The following is a 23,211-nucleotide window of genomic DNA, read 5'->3' on the forward strand; positions in this document are numbered from 1 at the left end:
CCTCCTTCTATAGCATAAAAGGAAATGTCCAACTTTACAACCTACAATATTAATCTGTCCATACCCTAGTGGGCAGAGAAATGGTAATTGACTAAGGGCCTGATTCAGAGATGGATGCAGGACACATCGGTGCTGCATCTTTGTAAAATGTAGCAAGGGGCATCTGCTAGCATTTGTGTACTGCAGCCAAAGTTTCACAACTGCAACCATCGGTCAGAATGTTGGCAGCATCCGTAATTGAAGTAAGCCAAAACATACCCCAGAACTGCTCATTTTGGGACAGGAAATTGGCCTTGAAACTCCCAGAAAATGAGGGCAATATGCTCCTGTTTTCAGGAACACTCTGGCCCACTATGCCTGGTCAGACCCGGGATCTCGATAAGCGTACTGCGGTATGTTTTGGGCACGGCAGCGTTTGACACACAATTATATTCCTCCTCTATGCCCACTTGGATTGTGAAGTAACAACTAAAAATTCCTGGAAAACTTGTGTTGACTTTTTCATACAGTACAGTATGTTGACAATCTCCATGTAAACCTTTCACTTGTGTGGACCGGATACCATTTTATGTGCGTTAGCATGGTCAATTAAATGGGTTTTTTGTCTTCATAAAAGGAATATGAAGGTGTTACAATAACCTATATAACAAGAATAAGAGATAAGATTGAAGCTAAATAGCTATCAATAGTAACTGGATGAAGAATTGAGTATTAACTGATCTTTCATGGAGTATCTGCCAAGTGTTCAAGATATCAAATAAAGGTCCCAAACAGCACTATATACAATAAAAGACGTTTGTAGGGCTGATATATCAACCAGTGTAAAATCTGGTCGTCGCCATACCTGTCCGCACAGAACACTGTCCTGGACGCCCGGCCACATGCACGCTGTTCCGTCCATCTGCAGGAGATGGTCAGACACCGCCATGAGTGACTGCACTGTCACTTACAGGGGGTATGGGAGGATTGTCAGTGAATGGGGGTTGGGCTTAGTAAGCCTTTCTAGTGACATGTGCAGGGCGGGGTCTTTTTTATTTATTTATTTTTATTCGGCAAATCCCAGGATTGAGCATTTTTCAATCCCGAATCCCGGGATTGAAAAAATGCCCCGGGAATGGCATCCCTTTTTTCCACCAGACATATTGGGCAGACAAACCTATAGGTGTGTATCCAGCTTACTGATTGCAGGCCTAGCTGCTTTATGGAAATGATGAATTTCTCCGATGAGAAGTACCGATATCACGTGTTGCCATCCAACCCCCGAATCATAAGTTCAATAATTGTATTTTAAAATCTGTTAATGAGTTCAATTTCTAGTTACGCCACTGAGTTGCAAAATATCTGTAAGCAGTGTTGGACTGCTCACCTGACACTTCTGGCCTGATGAGCCAATCTGCTAATGTAAAACTACCACAGTTGAACAAGCACTATGCTCTGTTGCCTGGCTCACGTAGACAGGTAGGCCAAGAGGCTCCACTTTCTGGCGCTCTGTTCGGGTCACTGGTATGCAAGTGACTTATAGCATGACTCTTTGAGCTGTGACCCTGCTCCCCTTTATTCTGACAATAAATTGCCAGCGCTGTTATACAATCCCAGTCCACAACTATCTGTAAGGTTGCAGTAAGTGTAACAATTATGCTGCCCATTTGTCATTTAATATTTGCAGCAAATATTATTGACCACTGGCAGGGCTGCCACTAGGAATCATGTCTGCACCCCCACCCCCCAAATACCAAAACGGGGCCCCCCCTCCCAAGTACCATTACTTACCTGGAGGCCCGGCATCGCCCTTGTTCCTGCACAACTCCACTCTCCTCGGGAGCGCACACTGCACAATGCAGCCTGCAGAGCCCCTCTGTGTCTTAGGCTCGGCGCTCTGAAGGTTGCACTGTGTATTGTGCCTGCCTGGCTGGGGGGCCGCCTAGTGGGGGAGGCGGTGTGCGGCTGCGGGGGGTTGCACCATGCCGCAGCTGCCCGGGCACCTCCAGAGGCCGAGGCCCGGGACAGTTGTACCCACAGCACCCCCTGTCGGCGTTAGGTGCAGCTCCTCACTCTTATTGATTGGACCTCCAACTACCTTCAGTCCACTGCTGCTCCAAACTGGGAACTTTTTATTTCGTTTTCCCCCCCTCAGGACTCCACTCAGCACACTTAACTCCAGGTGAGCCAAGTCATCCATTGCCGCCTGTCTGAGATTAGTGTCCCTGCACCAAGAGCTTGGCCGTCTCCATTGCAAGCTACTGGGGTTATTGGCAGTGTATCCCTCCGGGTGAGCAGACAACCATCCCAGCCACCTGTTAGAGAGTCCTGCCCCCCCCCCCCCAAAATTTCAAGTCCAGACTGGAGATCAGACGCCCACCTCCTACCACTACCTCTAAGTGACATCCTACCATCAAGAGGAGGTACTTTAATTGGGCACCGAGCCATAAGAAGCCTTCCACCTAATTGTTAGAGGAATTCCTGAGGGTCACAGCACGGATATCCCTCCATCGACTCCTCCAGCGGCACAAACATCCATCCGCACCAATAGAGAGGACCGGTGGATTTCCTTTTTACAACACCCTCATTCCAGCCTTTTCCCTATACAGCAGAACGAGTAATGGTTAAGTGCACTTTCCATTCGGACTGACATCCAACTGGGCATTGGTCCCTCCAGATACCCATCCAATCCAAGGGCCTTATTTTGATTCACTCTTTCTGACAAAATACTTCTTAGATGGACAAAACCATGTGCACTGCAGGGGGGCAGATGTAACATGTGCAGAGAGAATTAGATTTGGGTGAGTAATTTTGTTTCTGTGCAGGGAAAATACTGGCTGCTTTATTTTTACACTTCAATATAGATCTCACTTTGAAGTAAAACCCCACCCAAATCTAACTCTCTCTGCACATTTTGCATATGCTCCCCTGCAGTGCACATGGTTTTGTCCATCTAATAAGGATTTTGTCAGAAAGAGTGAACCAAAATAAGGCCCTAAGAGTGAGAATTTTAAATTCCTTTTTATATATATTTTTTATTATGTCATATTATATGTGATTATATGTACTGTTTATATTTATTTTCATTTGCTATATAAAATAATTTTTCACTGCAAATTGGTCAATTTTTTTCACTGTAAACCCAGCGCTGCTTTCCCGAATTCCCCCTGTCGGCGGCCCTGACCACTGGCATGTAAGACAGGGACCACTGCAGGAATTTCCAATATCTGCTGCGACCCCTCCTGTCCCATCTGCAGCTGCATTCCCCTAAGGTTTCTACGGGGGTTGGAAATGCTGCCCTGTGTACCTATAGCGGGCAGCATCGCGTCCTGCAGCTACCGCCATTCTGAGATAGTGGTAGCCCATTGTAGATTATGGGATACTTACAGCACTGCCAGTGGGCAGTGTGGTCAGTTGGGGGCTGGGTTGACTGCACATGTGCAGACTGCCGGCTGAGCAGTTTGCAGGAATGGGCTCCAAAACCCTGCCCGGACATAAATTTGCCCATTAGGATTGCATAATGCAATGCAATCCTGGGTGGTAGATTCTTTCCAGATCACATTGTATATACCATCCTATAGTAAATTGGCCCCAATAATGGGCACTATAATTACATGCATTTCCCCGTCTAGTTCTCTCTCTAATTTGGGTATGGATCATTAGGTCACAGCATGTTGGTCGACATGCAGGAAGGTCGACGGGGTCATTAGGTCGATATGGTTAATAGGTCGACATGGGGTTTTCACATTTTTTTGTTCCAAATGTCGACATGGGCACTGAAACATAGCACCACGTCCCCTTGCAAGGCTCTCTGCGCTCGCCATGCTTCAGGCACACTATTTTATTCTCCCACCACGGCCTAGTGGATGGTATGCCATGAAATACCGCCTGTCGGCACATGTCGATTCAATTTTTTTTTAAACCGTCGACCTTTTGACTGTCGACGTAACCCATGTCAACCTAATGACCCTGTTAACCTAATTACCCTGTTGACCTAGACTCATGTCGACCTTCCTGTATGTACGATGACAGAAAACGCACAGACTGATAGAAGTTTATTTAAAAAAAAAAAAAAATGGATGTCTAGCAGGCACTTATATGAATCACAGTATATCTTAGCGTCCGTTCTACCAACGGAAATGCCATTTACTGCAATTTACCGGAATGCCGGCTATCGTGACAGATCTACACAGACACATAAGGGAAAATCGCTCTACCCTGCTGGCTGTCGCCGGGCAGCAACTGTGTGTGTGTAACCCTTGCACATAGTGCTGTCACTCTGACACACTGTGACTGATTGATAATCAGGGCATCAGCGTCTACTGTAACCATGGTAACCGCGGGTCCTCCAAAAGTGTAGCATATTAATGGTAAAACTCAATGGTCTCTGAAAGTCCCTTCATTTCCGGTACAGCTGCGTCTCTATTGTGACTGGAGGACTCGTAGCAGGATACTGCTATGATAGTTGTTTGAATGAAACTTTTAGGCGCGCTGCCGGTGATCGTGAGCGTCTCGCACTGCAGGTAGGTGGCGCAAGAGAGAGTACTTAGCAGCTACTACTACACATAAATGTAGCCAGTATCTGCCTCCATGCCTATAATTACTGCGCATTGCCAGTCCCATTTACCCTGCTCACGTACGTCCTGGTTAGTGCCAGTCTCCGGATCTAATATACTGTAATGTAAGTTCTTGAACGTGTTACACTAACAATGCTTGCACACAGAACTTTTTGCCAACATAATACATATAACCAGGTAATGTCAGTCTCTGACCTGATTTACTCAATACAGTTCCATTCTAGGTCATGGGTTCGAGTCCCACCCTGGTCCTTACTGGAGTTTGTATAGTCTCTACGTACTACTTAAAATAATGTAAAAGTATGCATTGTTAATTGGTTCCTGACAAAAAGAAAAAGGTACTTCCTCATCTTTGCGGCCACCGCTTATGCCAGTTAGGTTAGCCGCTATTCTGAAACTTTCACACCACCACCCTGTGTCCATGCCATCCTTTGTCCACGCCACCATCTATTACCCTTAGTAAAGTTGTGGTGAGCGGAGCGAGCCACCGAGCTTGAAGAGCAGCGATCGAACGCTTACACTATGTAAATTCAGTAACGTAATTCAGTAGCATAAGCGGTGGCCGCAAAGATGAGGAAGTACCAAAAAATATAATCCCCAGTGAGTAGGTGCCTGTCTGTGTGTATATGGGCACACTTGCTTCAAATTCTCTATCCTTATACAGATACCTGAGTAGTGTGACACTGCAACCCAATTTCCATATATCTCCTTATCTCTGGGATGGGGAACCTTTGACCCGTCAGCTGTTGTTGCAACAGTTGTAGCCTGACCAAATAGCAAAACTGTAGCAAGGCATGCTGGGATGTGTAGTTCAACAACAGCTGGAAGGCCAAAGGTTCCCTATGCCTGCCTTATCTCATCCACATACCAGTGCCAGTCTGAATCTGATGCACTAACATCCTTCTGCAGGGCCTTCTACAATCCCCTTCTATTATCCTTCCTAAAGGTGCCCATACATGTACCAATTACCCGGTACTTTTTGTGCTAAAATAGCATTGCATGCACAACAATGCTATTTTAGCACAAAAAGTACCGGGTAATCGGTACGTGTATGGGCACCTTTATACCTGACACTGGAGGATTGACCCCGTACCACCTCCACCACCTTATTTATCAATCTTATGCACATATCTGAGCATACCCACCAACATCTGATGGGCAATAAATACATTTGGAAAGACATCCCTCTTTCCTATACTTTCAATGGAGAGTCGGAGACCCAGAAAACCTGTGCAAAGCCCTTTTTGACCGGTACAGGCCAAAAAGTTAAAGTTGTGGGGTATGATCTGAGTACTACAAATGTTACCATTTCTAGGCAGACATATACATATAAAATGGAATGCACCAGTATAGCTCTTCCTGCTTTGCTTCTTTACCAAGGCAAAGCAGTACCAACAAGATGTACAAATATCCCATCTGCAACCCCTGCCAAAGCTCACAGCACAGTTTCCTAGTGTCTCTTCTTCCGTCATCTCCACTAGGCATTTGCAAGTTCTTACAAGCATTGCAAGATCTCCCATGAAGATCTCAATGTTCGATCTTCATACAGAAATTTATGAAGGTTTGTGCAATTATTGCCTAGCCTATCGGCAATCTATATCATGCATAGAAGAAGAGGAGTATAGCACACATCTGCATTCATACATGATGGAGAACGGCATTAGGGCACATAATGTGCGCTGACCCCCCTTTCCTCCCATCCCATACAGACTCTTCATACTGTACATCTACCCCTGTATTTGCCATCCTGTAGATTCTGAGAGGTAAATGTAGAAATCCATGAAGAGAGATTAATTACCACCGAATCAACTCTTAAGAAGGTATTCGATCCCAGGTGAAAAATCCAGCATCTGTGAAAACCGCATGGATTGGCAAATTTGATGCAAATCATCATCACACATGTGGCTCCACTCCACTCCAAGCTTGTTTTATCCATCTTCCCCTTCCTCAGCTACTAATTTCCATGTTACATACTGTGTTTGAAATCGCTCGTTTTTGCGGCTGTTTTCGCCCATTCTGATTTGCCCAAAAAAAATGGAAAGGAATCTGCCAAAAAGGATTAAAAACCGCATGAAAACCGCCGTTGTGGAATACTGACTGAATTATGGCTGATTTTTTTTTGCCTGGCCAGGAAATTTGGATGGGATTGAATACCCCCCTAACTGTAAATTTCAAACACCGTATGTAACATGGAAATTAGTAGCCGAAGAAGGGAAAGCTGGATAAAACAAGCTTGGTAAACTCAGAAGAGGGGAGTCACATGTGTGATGTATCCTTATGTTACTGTTTGGAACAGCCAGAGTAATTCAGTATGTACTTCAGATTACCACAAGGCAATCAAATAATACCCCTTTTACACCACCAAAAAACCCGGGTCAGAGGCAGTGTTAATGGGGTCAATCCGTGTCCATTTACACGGGACCTCTACCCAGGTCCTGACCTGAGTTGAAAACGACTAGGACCCATGTAGAAGCCGGTGTATATGGTCCCAGCATGGACTGCTATGCATTTCCTATTTTGCCGGGCAGCAGGACCCATGCTGGGACCATTTACACCGGCTTCTACATAGTGTAAATGGTCCCAGCATGGACTGCTATGCATTTCCCATTATGCCGGGCTGCAGGACCCAAGCTGGGACTTTTAGTGCTGCCACTAACCCTCTGCCTCCTCCTCCCATCTGCCTCCTGAAGCTCCCGGCACACTTCAGCCTGGGTCTCCAGGATAAGCTGCTCCATTTCCTGCCCTGCTGCCCGCAGCTCTCCCATGTCCATCACCGGGGGAGCCATGAATAACTGGCGCCGGGCCAGGTCATCCCCCTATGCAGCCGCCATCTCCGCCCTCTGTACGCCGCCTCCACTCCGACTAGCACAGTGGCCCCCAGCATGGAGGGTATCCCTGAGGAGCGGGCGGCGGAGCCATGCACAGCACGGACACTGCTGCACCGGAGGGGGGAGAGCGGCACCTCCCTCCGCACCGCCGTCCAGCCAACCTGCACCACCAGCTCCAATCCCTTGTTGGAGGTTTGTGCTGCACTGCACCCGGGAGGAGGGGGATTCGTGGTGGTGGAAGAGAGAGGGTGATTGATAGGAGAAATGGGTGAGGGGAATGGGGGTTTTTAGTTGGGCAAAGATAGGATGGGGGGTTTAGGAGGGTAAGGGGGGCACTGGGATGGGAGAAAAAAGTGGAAGGAAGAGGGTTAGTGCTGCTTGTTCGAGGGTAGTCCACTACTCACCCAAACCCCTGGCATCCATAGGGAAAACCCTGACCCAGGTTCAGTGTAAATAGTGCAGATTTGGGTCCAACCCAGGTCAAAGTGCTGTGTGGGGTATGAAGCTGGGTCCGACCCTGGATACTCCCGTGTTCCAAGACCAGGGTCTGACCAGGGATTTTGGTGTAAAAGGGGTAAGCGCATCCATGACCTATGAGATACCTTTTGGAACTGTTTTTGTAATGAAGTATTGATAAATGTGTTTCTTTCTTTCAGATGGATACATTAGAACAGCTTCTAGCAGAAGATGAGGAAAATCTTTTCTCCTGCAGTATGACAGAGCTGGAGGTTGGAGTTACACCAGTTAATGTTATTTTGAAGCATGACCAGGGAATGGACATGCCGCAGTAGTACAGGGACTGTGTTTGTAAACCATTAAGATCATTTTGTGTCAAGTTGATAGGGGAGCCTCTTTGCGATGGGCCAGTACTGTAGATCTCAATGAAAACAGTTCTTTCAGTGCTGTAAATGTACACACTGTTGTAGAAACTGTTCAAGGTGACTTTAACTAGGGACAGAGCATCCATTTATCATCCGTATTCATCTCCTGCTCAGTTGTGTGTACCAGATTTATCTGACAGGATATCTGCCAGTGTTCCCTGGAAAACTTGTGTGTCACTGACAACACCTGTGCATTCTATGTAGCATGGTATGACATGTTGCATGCACCTTCCAGCCATGGGTGTACCTATGGTATGTGCACACTGTAATAAAGCTTCGTAACTAAGGGTAATATTTATACTGCACAGAGGGACGTCGCTATGCACAATATATAACCTGTACCAGTGAGTGAGACCTGTGGCCATGAGCTGTCAACAGCAACACCTGTGTGCAAGAAGAGAATAAATGAAATGTCACTACCATTCACATCTATGCAGAAGAAAAATCTGTTACTACATTGTGTTAGACTTTTCTAATAACAAACTGGAGATCTGCACAGTGCTTATGATTAGGATCAGAGGTCATTATTCTTTCTTTTTTGTTTAGTCAGTGTTGTAATCCATCTACACTAAATCCATAGCTTTTATGTGGTTAGGGTAAATCTGGGGTAGCCAACCCTAGTCCTTGAGAGCTACCAACAGTGCATGTTTTGCAGGTCTCCTCACAGAATCACAAGTGAGCTAATTAGCTCCATCTGTGTATCTTTTAAAATGTGTCAGTGATTAATGAGTGCAGCTGTGCAGCAGCTAGGTTGTCTGGAAAATGTGAACTGTTGGTAGCTCTTGAGGGCTAGGGTTGGCTACCACTGGGGTAAATCAACATGCAAACTATTAAGTCAGAATGTTCACTGCAGAACGGAGCATCACATATATGGGAGGGATACAATTAAATGACCACTGCACATAACTCCTGCGTGAATTGCATCTAGCGCGATGTCATTTACAAGTTTTTTTCTTTCTTCCCTCGTTAATGCTTACACCTTTTAGGATGATTATACTTGACTGTAAAGGTTTTCTAATATAGCAAAGCCAGGAATCCAGTGCTCCACCATTTAAAGCCACACAATAGCTGGCTTGGGTGCCCTCTAGGGGCTCTCACACCCCAATTGCAACAGTAGAAAGAAGGTGGCACAAATGCAGTGTTTCACTCAATGCCCCTTTGTCAGGACACACAAGTGTAACAGTGAGCAAAGTGATATTAATATACTTACAGCCAGACCTTCCGTGACATTTCCACAATGTCCGTCCAATATCTGGCTCACGGTTTTGGCAATGACATTGCACCGGAATTGACGTTATCTGGACATGCCATGTGGCTAATGGAGATCATTCTGATCTCATCACACGAGGGAGTGATGTTTTGCTACTGCTCATGCACATAAGCATTTATGCACATGTGCAGGCTCTTTGTGTGAATGAACGCAGTAAATTGCTTATTCGCTGGCCCGTTCGCACGGGAAGGCAGGCACGGCTCACGCCTATGGGAACGCCCAGCGTTTCCTGGGTGACCCCATGAAAATGCTGGGAGTTCTTGTCGTAATTCGGCTGTGACGCGGGTGCCAGGGTCAGGCAGCTGACGTCATTAGATGCAGGGTTTGCAAATACTCGCTATAGCGAGTATTTTACCCACTTTGGAGCACCAGGGACTAATTTTTTATGAATGGCTTGGTCCCCTGGGACCCGCTCCACCCATTTCGGCGTGTACGCCATGTTAATATGTGTGACAAGGGCGGAGGGATCTGTTTCCCCCTCAGTTGTGATGCAACCGTGGAGAAGACACAGTGTGACTTACGGCCGCTTCACAAATCTGCTGGGCGTGAAAATGAAAGGGTCCCTGTCACCGCAGAGTCATAGGCAGCTGTGCATTTAAGCCCCGTAAGCTGGCTCCTGCACTGTGCCTCAACAACAGGCGGCTAGAGCCAACACCAGAAGCAGCTGCTCAGCAGGGGAACAGAGCTGCGGCTGGTGTGAGGATGGAGCACGAGGAACTGAAACTAGCATTGGGGGCCAGAACCAGGAAGGTGTGACAGTGAGGACGGAGCAGACCCGGGCAGGAAGTAGTGGTAAGAGGGGTGCTTGGACCATTTAGCAGGCTGCTTGGCTGTGTCATGTAAGGGGATTTATTGCTAGCAGGACTTGGCCTGCAGACTTCCCTCCTCCTCTCCTACCTTGTGGTGCTACTCTCTTGTGTGTCACTGTCCCCTCCTCCAGGCTCTGAGTTCTGGCTGTTAATGGCCCACTTTTCCTTCCTCCCCTCACTGCATGGCTGGCAGAGAGGCTGCAGAGAGGCTGCAGCTCACCAATTAACTCTTAACAGGCAGGGCTGCCTGTAGGAGAGGAGCCTATATACTCTGATGGGATTTCACTAACCCTATCCCTCCTGTTCCTGCTGCCATTACTTATTTATTTTGTTCTAGAAACAATGGACAGGGGCAGAATCCTGATTGGTGCAGCACAGGTGTCCCTATTCCGATATTATGCCTTTTTCTAGTATATGTGTATCTTGCTTTATGTGAGTGGGCAAATTGCCAATTGATAACCCCCAACCCACAATAGGCTCAGGCTGGCCCTTGGTTCAGGGTATATGCCATATGGAAGAGAGGAGGAGGCTTCTGTATGCTGAGGAAAGGGAGAGGAGGCTTTATTCTGTTGGGACCCAGAAAAGGTCAAGTAGGACCCCGATTTTTGTAAGTGAGGGGTCCAAGGGACCCATAATTTTGGGGGGTTTTCGCGATCACTGCCAGATGTCAGCTGCCCGTCCTCGTTACGTACCAGGTTGCCGCGTATCTGAGTCACTAGAGAGTGCTTTAGAAATCATTTGAAGGTCCCAATTAGCACATCTAGCCGATTGGATTTTGGAACGATGTGGCCCTACCTTTCAGGGTTCATATGCCGAGTGTGTGGGGTCCTCTCTCTCCCCTATTCAATTTCTCCTTTCTTCTAGGGCCCCGGCCACCCTTCCATCCCTTTTCCGTCAGGCATTACTAGTGTGGCGGCAAGCCCATAACTGTTCTAATTGGCGGGGCGTAGATGACGAGACTCCCTTGTGGGGTTACCCTGAGCTTCTCCATCTCTCCTCTGATAATATTTGGAGAAGGGTTGGCCTTGAATCCCTTTCCCAATTATTTGAGGGTGGGGTAATTTAAATCTTTTCAAAAGCTGTCTGAGGAATTTCAACTCTCAAACAGTTTTTTTTTTACAGGTACCTGCAGCTTAGGCATGCTGTACATGCACAATTTGGGTCCCTTCCCCCTTCTACTTTGTGCTCACTGATTAAATCCCTCCTTAGAACCATGCCCACGAGAGGTCAGATATCCACTGTCTACACCAATTTAAATAATCAGCTAGGCATAAACACGTTGGATTCCCTTAAGGTCAGGTGGGAGTCAGACGTAGGGGCTCTGGAGGAGGAGCAGTGGGTGCAAATACTGTGTTCAAACATGCGACCCCTTGTGTAAAATATGAACAAATTTCCTTTTACAAATGCGACCCCTTGTTTCAAATATCAACAAATTTCCTTTTACATTATGCATAGAGCCTGTTGTTCACCTATCACTGTGTACAAAGCAGGAATAAGGTCGGACAGCTCCTTTTGGCATATGCTATGGTCATGTCCTCGGATATATGCATTCTGGAATGCACTGTGGGAAGATATTCGGGCTACTGAGTCCTCTGTGCGAATATTGCTCCTAAATATTGTATGTTTGCACTTGATATGGAGCAATCCTCCTCTCCTTTACTGTATAAATATGTACTTTGCCTGACTACCCTCGCGAAGGTTCTCATAGCTAGAAAATGGTTTGACACCTCGTTCCCCAATGTGTATAGCTGGAGAGCTTCGGTAAATGAGGTTTCGGGTCACGAGAGGTTTACTTACAGATCAAGAGGAGCACTTTCCTCTTACTATAAGAAATGTGATGGATGGAATTCCTAGAGATTTGCTACGGCTACAGACATACAAGATATTTGTACTCCATAGCAGCTCATAACTCCATTCTCCTTCATGCCATTAATCTATATATGCAAATTAGTAGAGATCTAATAGTATGAGTTTCTTTGCCGCAACAAAAGAATCAGAAGCTTTCGTTTGTTTGTACCTTGTCAATTTTATTGCTATACATCCGATTTATAGAGTTGTCAATCACTTCAAGTTTACTAAAAAATAACATGTTCAATGTTCTCATGTGTAATGCTCTGTTATAACTATTGTATAACACTGTAGTTTTCGGTGTACTGTATTGAGTTATCTGGAAAATTTTATTTCAATAAAAACACTCAATTTAAAAAAAAGAAATAATTTGAAGGTAGGCAACTAGCGAATGATTTCTGCCCCACATGCAAGCTACGAATGCAAAACATCCATTCACATGTGTGCGGGGTAAATTGGAGTGCGTGCGGCAGGTGTGTAGCTGTGCAGCTTTGCGAGCCAACCAGAATGAACCCTAATATTTGTAGTGTTTTTTTCTTCTTTCCATAGGGGACAGAGGGATTATGCTTAGGTATAGGCTATATGGAATGAGTGGACATCAAATAGTTAACTGTCAATTCCTGAGAGTCCAGGCTCCTTTAACCCTATACCCTGCCCCATGCAGGCCATTGCCATCCTCAGTCTTTATTTCTTTAATTAATTAGTTTTTTATTTTTGAATGGGCAGCACCATGCCCCCATTAGAATGGATACACCAACCTCCCCGCAACTGTAGCACTGGCGGAGGGGGTCACTGTTTTCGGCCTGATCCTTAACAGAACACTAAGGTTAGGGATGGGCATTGTTGCCATTGCAACTGGCCATTGATAGTGTTAAACTATGTTTTTAACCACTGTTGTCCATTTTGTTTTACTGATTGGCTTGTGGGCCAATTAAAACACATGGGAGGGACTTTACGGATGTTGGGGGCGGAGCTATGTTCCGTGTCCCGGCACTTTGAAAAAAAAACAAAAGCAAAACTTCGGTTTTGCTGTGCCATCGATGGAGAGAAACCATTTGCTTCACCCACATCAATGGCAAAAGTATTCAACATCGGCCATAAGCCATCGATGATTTCAAACCATCTAACTAGGGACCAAAGCCGAATGCTATGGGGGAATGTATGCTAGCTCCCTTCAAGCAGGGCGCTGCATTGGGTTGGCTTTGTCTTCCAAGAGCCCTGGAGGCACTGACAGCAGGGGTCCAGATGACTCACACTTTCGCTAGACCATCAGGGACAAATAATGGGGCACTAGTCTTTAGTGAGACGTCTTTCTGTATACCTCACTCTCAGGTCAGGTTATATAGTTAAGCTCGCTCTAGCTTGAGCAATCTCTGTCCATTTTATTAATTTTGCATTGGATGTGGCTGTGCACTTGACTCAGTTGAGTGTATTTCTTCCTCTCTGTCTGCTCTATACTTGTTTATATCTTTATGCAGTCAGACTGTGCAGGGTTTATTGTAGGAGTCTGTCTCGTTCCAGCTGATGCTAGATAGAAACTGCGTTTCCAAACACAAACCATCTAGATGGGAAAACTCTACTCCACCCAGTCTGGTTATGCATTAGACTCGGAGGTTTCCTCTGACTATGAAGAAGTTGTGTCTGTTTCTTTCGATGACACCAACTCTGTGCAGGAAGAATCCCTGTCTCAGATGTAGCCGCTTTAATTAAAACTGTTAAACTGATCTATTTAATTGAGGATGAGGCCTGCCCCTAACTCCCAAACTCCATTTTCAAACATCAAAACCAGGTTTTTGGGGAATTCTCAGTCTGCAACTTGCAGAACTTATAGCAAACGATTGGTCCATTCCTAACAGGTGTTTTCTGGTCTCAAAGTGCATTGCTGCTTTTTATCCGCTCCCTGGAATCTACCTCAGAGATTAGCTGGAGATGTTTTATAAGGTTATCTAATCCCACCCAGGTACAATTGCACGTTTGGCTCTGATGTCTGCTTGGGTTGTTTGGCCATCAGTAGCAGATGCCCTTAAAGAGTCTCTTCAGAGGTCTCTAGTGATGCATATTAGCGGAGAGGCATCACTGGACACGGCATCATTACCTCCAAGATATCAGCTTTGTCCACCTGACTTCGCTCTTGGCACACAGACTAGGACTTTAAGAAGGCACACAAGGCTTTTCCTTATTTAGGAGGTATTCTTTTTGGTCCGGATTTGGAGAAGATCATAGCCATGGTAGCTGACACATCTGGGTACGAGAAGCAGTATCCCTGAGCCACACTCTGACCTTCAGGGAGTGTCCTCCAGTCCAATTTTTTTCCACGGCCTTCCTGCAGTTCAGTTAAAAGCAATAGCTCTGCAAGAGTCCATTCACTCTCTTGACCTCCAAGGTAATTGTTCTGGCCAGTCTAGCTCAGAGAGACATTGTTCCTTTATGCCAACCTTTTCTTAGTCCAAAAGGCTGATAGCTGCTATCAACCGATACTCAAGTACCTCAGCCAGTCCCAAAATTTTGCATGGAATGTCTATGTTCCATTATTCTATCATTGCAACCAGGGGATTTCATAGCTTCCTTCAGTTTGCGATCTGGGAAGACCAGATCCAATTTCGGGTGCTGCAATTTGGGCTTTTCATGGCTCCTCGTGTCTTTACGAAAGTTATGACAGCTCACTTGAGGCTTAGGGGGGTAAGGATTCTTCCAGACCTACACAATCTTTCATCCTGCCAGGTCACCAGATGTCCTCAGAGAACACCTCTGTCTTAAGCCCTGTACACATGGGGCGATTCTAGCCTATATCAGCGACCATATCCCGGTGTATACGATGCGACTATCGTCGCTGGTCGGAGGAGCATGCTCCTGTGATCAGCTGTTTCCCTGGCAGAGAGTCCATCTCAGATCGCTGATGAAAACGGGACACTGAGCAATATATTACTCAGTGTGTACAGAGCTTTACAATATATATTCTACACTCTTACAGATGGATTATCAAGTAGAATAAATCTTCTTTGACTCCCTCCCAATGCAGACAAGCTTTGTTACATTCAAGACCAGATTTGCGGTACCCCTCTCAATGAATTTGTCCATCATACTGTTCAGGTGTACTTGAATTGGTAGGTTTAGGGCAGTGGTTCCAAACTCAGACCTCAATGACTCCCAACAGTTCATGTTTTCCAGGTCATCTGGGAAGGTGTACAGTTTTATTTATCACTCAATGACACTTGTGATTCTGTGAGGAGACCTGGAAAACATGAACTGTTGGGACTTTGAGAACAGTGTTTGGGAACCACTGGTTTAGAGTGAAAACTTTTTTTTTGTATATTAATTTGCACATTCAAAAAAATGCATATTATCATCACTGGTAACCATGGTTACTTTTGCCAGACCTGAGGACTGATTATGCGTATTACCTATCTCACTTAATACTCTTAAAGATCCAGCCACAAAAAACCGAATATATCATCTATACCAGTGGTCAGTGAACTCGGTCCTCATTACCCCACACGGTGCATGTTTAGCTGGTAACCCAGCAGGTGCACAGGTGTACTAATTACTCACACATATTAAAAGGTCCGCAGGTGGAGTTAATTATTTCACTTGTGATTCTGTGAGGAGACCTGCAAAACCTGCACTGCGTGGGGTAATGAGGACCGAGTTCCCTGACCACTGATCTATCTATATCTAAGGTTTTGAAAAATATTGCAAATAACATGCTATTTATAGAAAAGTTGCAAAAGTGAAGCCTGGCGCTATAGTCAAACATAGCTCATGCGTACATATATATAATATGCGTTATGTGTATATATACATCTGTGTGTGTGTGTCCTTCCTGTATTTTTAGTTTTACAATATTAAATGTATTTGATTCAATCTCTAATTATGTTCACTAGAAAATTGTTCAGCTCTTCTCTGATCAAGTCCAGTCACACAGGAAACAGCTAAACAAGACAAAGGCTGAACTGCATGACCTAGAGACCAAAACCAGTGAAAGGTACAGCAATAAAAATGTTCTCTAAATAGAAGATCATGTTCCCTTTTTTGTGCATCATATTAGTGTGTCCCACTCCCAATACTTTTTCATGCAAGGCATGTGTGTGTCTGAGCCATGCTGTAAATTTATAGTCTTCATTCTAGCTCCCTGCACCTGTGACAACCCCATTGCTGCCTAGGATGTCCCTGCTCTGGTCCTTCTAGCACACGTGTTGGCATTTCAGGTACATCACATGTGCAGGGTGCTAGAATGAACACTAAGAATAGGAGCAATCACAGATTGGATACAATAAATCTTATGATATGAATGCAGTAATAAATGCAACATTTAGAGCTATGCAGGTCACCATGGTGATCTTTCTCTTGTTGTTACCCGCTCAATACATTCTCAAGAATATCCTTTAATTCCATAGTAAACTAACCTGTGGTTGCTCTATTTCCAGCTTAAGGCCAACTTTTACTATTGTCACACTGATGTATGGCATGTTAGTAGCCAATTTTAATGTACATAATTTCCCTCTCTTTAGACACTTAAGTAGAGAACGATATGTCTCCCTCATGCCCCATGTGTTGGATCTGCAGGAAGCATTAGGGGAAGAGGCAGAAACCCAACAACAGCTCCAGGCGGTAACCACTGAAATGGAAAGACTAACAGAAACTTCACACACAGATTCCAGGTAATATGGTCTTTCAATAATATGACAGACTAGATGGGCCAAGTGGTTCTTATCTGCAATCCAAATAATGTGGGCCAAATGTATGAAGCCTTAACGAGTGATAAAGTACCAGCCAATCCGCTCCTAACTTTTTCCTCAAGCACAGCCTGTAACATTGCAGTTTTGAGTTGATTGGCTGGTCCTTTATTGCTCTCCACTTTATCATTAGTTAACTGGGTAACACTGGAGTGGTGAGCAAAAAATACCCCTTTCACACCAGCCTAAATTCCCGGGTTGGGTCCGGGAACAAAGAAGTAGTTGTGTGTTGCGCAATCAATTAGCTGCTGGCACAGGGCTTGTCAGGCCCCAATTGATAAACAAGAAAAAAGAAATATTTGTGTGCCAGCGCTTGCTGTTTCAATAATTACACGGTTCTCATAAAAATATATTTAATTAACGTATAAAATACATACATACATACATTTAATATGAAAATAAAAATAAATATGAAAATAAAATAGAATGCTGGTGAATCATTTATCGCTTGAGGTTATTCATATATGATAAAGTCCCGTAATAGGGGGGATTTATAAGCTGACTTATATTACCATCAATCCGTCAGGTATGGTTTTGAGTCCAGAATCTGTGACAACGGTGGTTCTGAAATGCCTTATGTTTTCAAAGGCTCACGGTTCCCTTTTTGTAAAGACTTCTCCTCCTCTGTGTGGATCTTTAGGGATAATGCAAACCCAAACGATTTTTCATCCAGTATGACAAAGGGGTGTCTGAAGGGTGTTGAACCAGGTCACTTTAGGATGGAGTCAGCAGGCAATATACAGCTCAACGCGTTTCCCCGGAATATCCTCCTCCGGCTTCCTCAGGAGCAAATGTGGTGTGTGAGCAGCCGGTTTCAGGCTTTATACCTGTGCTGCTGATTTGATTAATGATTCACAGGTGCACCAGACTTGTTACATAATAATAAAAACAATTTAAACTTAGAGAACCGTGTGTATACTAATCTTTTTATATAATACATTCTATCAGGAGGCAATCTTTAGGTCAATACGTTTAAAAATCATGTAAGTAATCTTAGGTTAGAGGCAATTAGTAGTTACAGATATCTGTGTCGGGCGGTCACATGACCCGGAAATAGGATGCAAATGCATATATATATCAAACGGCAACAGTTTGCCCACCGTAACGCAATTCATGATGGTGCCCGGACTCGGTGACTGCTCTTACCTGACAGGGAGTCCCTACCCCTCACCGATTGCCGGTATCGGTAGAAGGAGCCGGGATTCTTCCTGCGGTCTCGCCGTCGCGTCCAATGTGTCGCTAGGCAACCCGTCGTCACGTGATCACACGTGACTCGGGTAAGCCCTGCGTCATTAAGGTTCCCCCCTCCTGCGCACTCCCCTCCCTTCACGTCAGGCGCCACGTGCCTGTGCAACGTGGTACGTCACCCGGCGCGTCAGGAGCGTCTATGCACACAGAGGGGAAAACCTCCCACGTCGCCATGTAAACAAGGCCTGAAACCGGCTGCTCACACACCACATTTGCTCCTGAGGAAGCCGGAGGAGGATATTCCGGGGAAACGCGTTGAGCTGTATATTGCCTGCTGACTCCATCCTAAAGTGACCTGGTTCAACACCCTTCAGACACCCCTTTGTCATACTGGATGAAAAATCGTTTGGGTTTGCATTATCCCTAAAGATCCACACAGAGGAGGAGAAGTCTTTACAAAAAGGGAACCGTGAGCCTTTGAAAACATAAGGCATTTCAGAACCACCGTTGTCACAGATTCTGGACTCAAAACCATACCTGACGGATTGATGGTAATATAAGTCAGCTTATAAATCCCCCCTATTACGGGACTTTATCATATATGAATAACCTCAAGCGATAAATGATTCACCAGCATTCTATTTTATTTTCATATTTATTTTTATTTTCATATTAAATGTATGTATGTATGTATTTTATACGTTAATTAAATATATTTTTATGAGAACCGTGTAATTATTGAAACAGCAAGCGCTGGCACACAAATATTTCTGGGTCCGGGAACAACCCGGGACTAGCTCTGGTGTGAAAGGATCCAGGGACAAATTCCCGGGTTAATTTGCCGGCAATTCAACCCTGCTAGGTAGCAGGGTTGCTCCCGGGTCCTTCCAGGGTTACTGGCTGGTGTGAAAGGTGCAGGGACATGTCCCTGCTTCCCGTGTTGCCTCTGCTAGTGCTGATTTGCTAGCAGGGCAACTTCCTGTTGTGGTGGACACTCACAGATAAGCCCAGAGACAGAATACAGAGTGCAGGGAGACACTGTGCATGTTCTGTAGCACCACAGACCCCAGAAGTGCATTTTAACCCCTGAAAGCCTGCAATGTGTACCATGTCTTGGACAAATGAGGAGGTGAGAGAGCTATTAATCATTAGAGGGGAAGATGCTTTCATATGAATTTTAATTTGCTTTATACAAGTAAACAAAGGCTGAAATACTACAAATGTTTTGTGTCTTAATTATTAATAATCAATAATCTAATGTGAGCCTAAAAAAGCCCATTTTCAGTGCTATTTTCATAGAAATGCAGGGTCATCCCAGGGTTCAGTGTGAAAGGTGCCGACCTGGGTTGTCCCTGCTTCAAAAGCATGTGTGAATGGGTCCCAACCTGGGAATGTCCCTGCTTGTGCCGGGAATGTAATTCCCGGGTTTGTCTCTGCATTTCTGGTGTGAAAGGGGTATTAGATGTAACTTTATTATTGATTACAAGAGGAATGTGTTTCCGTTTTGGCTTCAGACCATTAACAGTTTGGGTACTTATGTAGTATCTGGGCGTCCGATTTAGAAATCGGATCGCATCGCATGCGACCAAATCGTATGCGATGCGATGGTCAAGATTTTTCCATAGGATTCAATGTTAAAATGGTCTGAGTCCATTTTAACATAGAATTCAATGGGAAAAAGGGGTCCTTTTCCTTTCCCCACTATCCAAGTGGGCATGGAGTTGGATATAAACCTGTAGCGAGCCACCGAGCCCGAAGCGTAGCGAGCCCCGCGAGGGGACACAGAATACTTCTTAAGAAATATGCGTCCGCTCGCCACGCTATATAAAATCAACTCTATGCCCACTTGGATAGTGGGGAAATGAATAGGACCTTCTTAACATTGAATCCTATGCAAAATCGCATCGCATCGCATCTGATTGTATGCCTTAAGGTAAGGCATACAATCACAAAATCGGACGCCCAGATACTACATAAGTACCACAGTTTGAAGCACCATGCTTGAGATCTGCTGCTCTTGTTGATTGTATTAGCCACAGTAGTTTTACTTTGCAGTGAATCTGTGGAAATGCGATTGAAGGAGGCGGAGGATATACTGGCCACTTACTGTAAGAAGGAGAAAGATCTCTTGGAGGAAACCAAAAATCTAAAGATATTACTTCAGGAATCACAAGCTGGGTTGGCACAGGCAATGTCTGATCATCAGAGAGGTGAGCAGAGAAACAGATGTGGGAGAAATAATTCTGCATGCTGCTCAGATCTTCACAGCTTAATGTCTTTTAAATTAGTCATGTTTGTTATATGTCCATTATTGCTAAGTTGCGTTTTTGGATTATTTGTCTTTGATAAACCTACCTGTAGTCCTGTTGTGTATGCTATCCACATCTGGACATGTGGATGAATCCTACTCCTCATTGTACCTTGGTGGGAATCGAACCCCATGCCTCAGTGCTGTGAGGCAGTAATGCAAACGATTACCTCATCCATACTTCACTATAGCTACTATTAAGCGGATAGCATTTATTTTTGTAAGATTTTCGGTGTCAAAACTGAATAAATTCTCTAATAGGCTTACCTAATAAATACAGAACAAAGAAATAATAAATTGCCTGTAATGTAGCACTGCTGACCCCTGAATTTACTGCAATTAAAGCTAATGACCAAGAATGTAAGCTTTCTCGAGCAAGGCCCTCTCTCCTTATGTGCTTTTCCTAGAATATATCTCGCTCATGAATAGAAGGTGTCACTTGGATGAACAAAAAGTATTTCTGGGGTAGGCTAAATATCACCTTGGGAAATGTGTCAAGGCGCTGTTTTGCCAGCCCTGGAAATGCTTTTTTTTTTTTTTTTTCATCCGAGTGACACCTTCTATTCATGAGCTTTCTCCTTCCTCTGATTACTAAGATACTTCATTATCAGCGACACTAGTCTCCTAGGGTTGTTAGCTGGACATTCGACGGCAGAGGGTCACAATTATCTCACTGCTCAGCTTTCAGGATGTCCACTGATATCTCTGCGATCCCCATAATAACCGGGACTCTTACCCTGTACTACCAGCCAGTAGCGCCTCGTCCCACTGAAGTGCAAGGATTGCCTTTCACTTAAAAGGTGCTAGCTGGAGTATTATATCAGCTACTTGAGGGACCTGTGCTTAAGATAACAGTTGGTGCGATTGTCCTTGGCGCTTGTAGCATAGCGCACTTTTCCACACACCCCTGTTGGGAATAAGTGGCACTAACGCTGAATACTATTGGAGCAATTCAATATTAAGTACTTTTGCTTAATATTAACATTCTCTAACTGGCATATGTTTGATATGTGACTGCAAAAGATTTTCTTATCTTGATGGTTTTTATTATGTATATTTTTTTAATAAAGCAATATATTATTTGGGCACCCTTTAAAGTGATTACCCCACTTGCGATCAGCTTTAACTAATTGCGTCATACTATTGTTGCGCCCGATTATTGTTTGATCTTTTAATTATCTATTCCTCGGCAAGCTACTGTCTTCCGTTATCACCTTCTCAGAAAGTACTGTATCCTAGGAGCATGTAGACACACATGCAGATTGCTTTAGCTTCATTGATAGTCTGACTTTGATAAACTCCAGTCCTGTTTACAAATATATTTATATTTACAAATGTTATTTTTTTTCTTTTAGCAAATGTTATAAAATTGTCAAATGAACTGTATTGTGTAATATGGGTTTTGGAACATTGTGTGATCTGTAAATCTTGCCCATTATTCCTAGTGATGACAGCCATGTGATTTATAATAGCCTTAGAATTTATAGTAGGTGTACATTTATTATGGGAATTGTTTCCATCCTCTCAGTGGAAGAGGAGTTGCTGACTCTGCAGAACAGGCACCTTGCCCAGAAATGCCCGTTATACAGTGAAGCTGATCTCCTGCTCGACGCCTGCATCAAGGAAATAAAGTCGCTGAACGTTTTACCAGACAAGAAACGTCGCAGGAAGTGAATCCTGCCTCTTTGATCCCACTGCAAGATGGGTTTCTCTGGAAGGTATTTATAGTGCTTCCAGTCATCATACAGTTCACTAGTTTTATACATGGATGTTTATGGGGCACATTATATTGGCTCAATAAATATATTTTTTTTTCTTTTTTTTTTATTGAAGCATAAACGTGTATGCATTATATAACCGAGCATTGTACATTAGTTGGTTATTAACATTTTGTCCAGACTACAATAAACTGTTGATTGCTTGCAAATGACAATGGACCTTATTCTGGTCCACAAGCAAAGCTGCAAATTTTGCAGCATTTTTGTGTGTGGATTATTAAACGCCGCCTGCACTACCTGCCGCCCCTCCTCACACGCCAAATATCCCCGCACACATACAAATGGATGCGGGGACAAAATGACCATTGAATGATTTTGCAAGCGCTCGCAGACCTAAGACACCTCTGTGGTGCCATTTTTCGAGAAGCGAGCGAGTAGCTGACGTCAGCTGCCAGCCCCGCATCACGGGCCCATTTACATGGGGATGCCCAGCGTTTTCATGGGTGTGACATCTCACCGCCTACTATTATTTAAGGGTATACATTATACCAAATCTTGTTTGAAGATAAACATGCAGTGCTACCATTATAAGTTATACAACGATTCAAGAACAAAGGAAGGAGAGCGAGTTCTTTTCTATGGTGCACTCAGCACTTTGTTAAAATATTCTGCTGCTAAATAAGATTATCGTTCCAAACATAGGTTTCCCCCAACCAGCCCAGTAATTAGTAGGTAATATGTTTTACATTAGCTACTTAAATATTCTCTAAATCCCCTGAAATAGATTAAAATAATTAGTGTAAGGAAATAATACTTATTAATGATTAAAATAGGTGGATGTTGTTCTCTTTCTTTAAAGTGTGAAAGTGATATTAATGTAATAAATTGTTCCCATTTGTTTCAGTAGTCCCGTGCCACCATATTGTTTTCTTGAAAATATGGGCAAGCTTCTCTTTTGCATTACTGGTTACAAGTCTTCTTACCAATTTTTCAGTGACTTGCTCTTCATAACTACATGGCATACGTTTTATTTTCATTTATGAGCAATTGGTGGAGAGTAAAGCCTGAAAGT

General features: G+C 44.3%; 1 protein-coding gene across 1 annotated transcript; it reads left to right on the forward strand.

Moving 5' to 3' along the window:
* Positions 1–218: 218 nt before the first annotated feature.
* On the forward strand, positions 219–22,976 carry LOC146021226 (uncharacterized). Its single transcript, XM_083155021.1, has 7 exons — positions 219–392; positions 4,374–4,502; positions 8,041–8,112; positions 16,074–16,174; positions 16,701–16,850; positions 20,169–20,323; positions 21,950–22,976. The coding sequence occupies exons 1-7, from the start codon at positions 219–221 to the stop codon at positions 22,093–22,095; spliced, it is 927 nt and encodes a 308-aa protein (XP_083011147.1). The 3' UTR covers positions 22,096–22,976.
* Positions 22,977–23,211: the final 235 nt, after the last annotated feature.

The sequence above is a fragment of the Crinia signifera genome, chromosome 7 (assembly GCF_055691185.1).
Source record: "Crinia signifera chromosome 7, ASM5569118v1, whole genome shotgun sequence".
Lineage (NCBI taxonomy): Eukaryota > Metazoa > Chordata > Amphibia > Anura > Myobatrachidae > Crinia > Crinia signifera.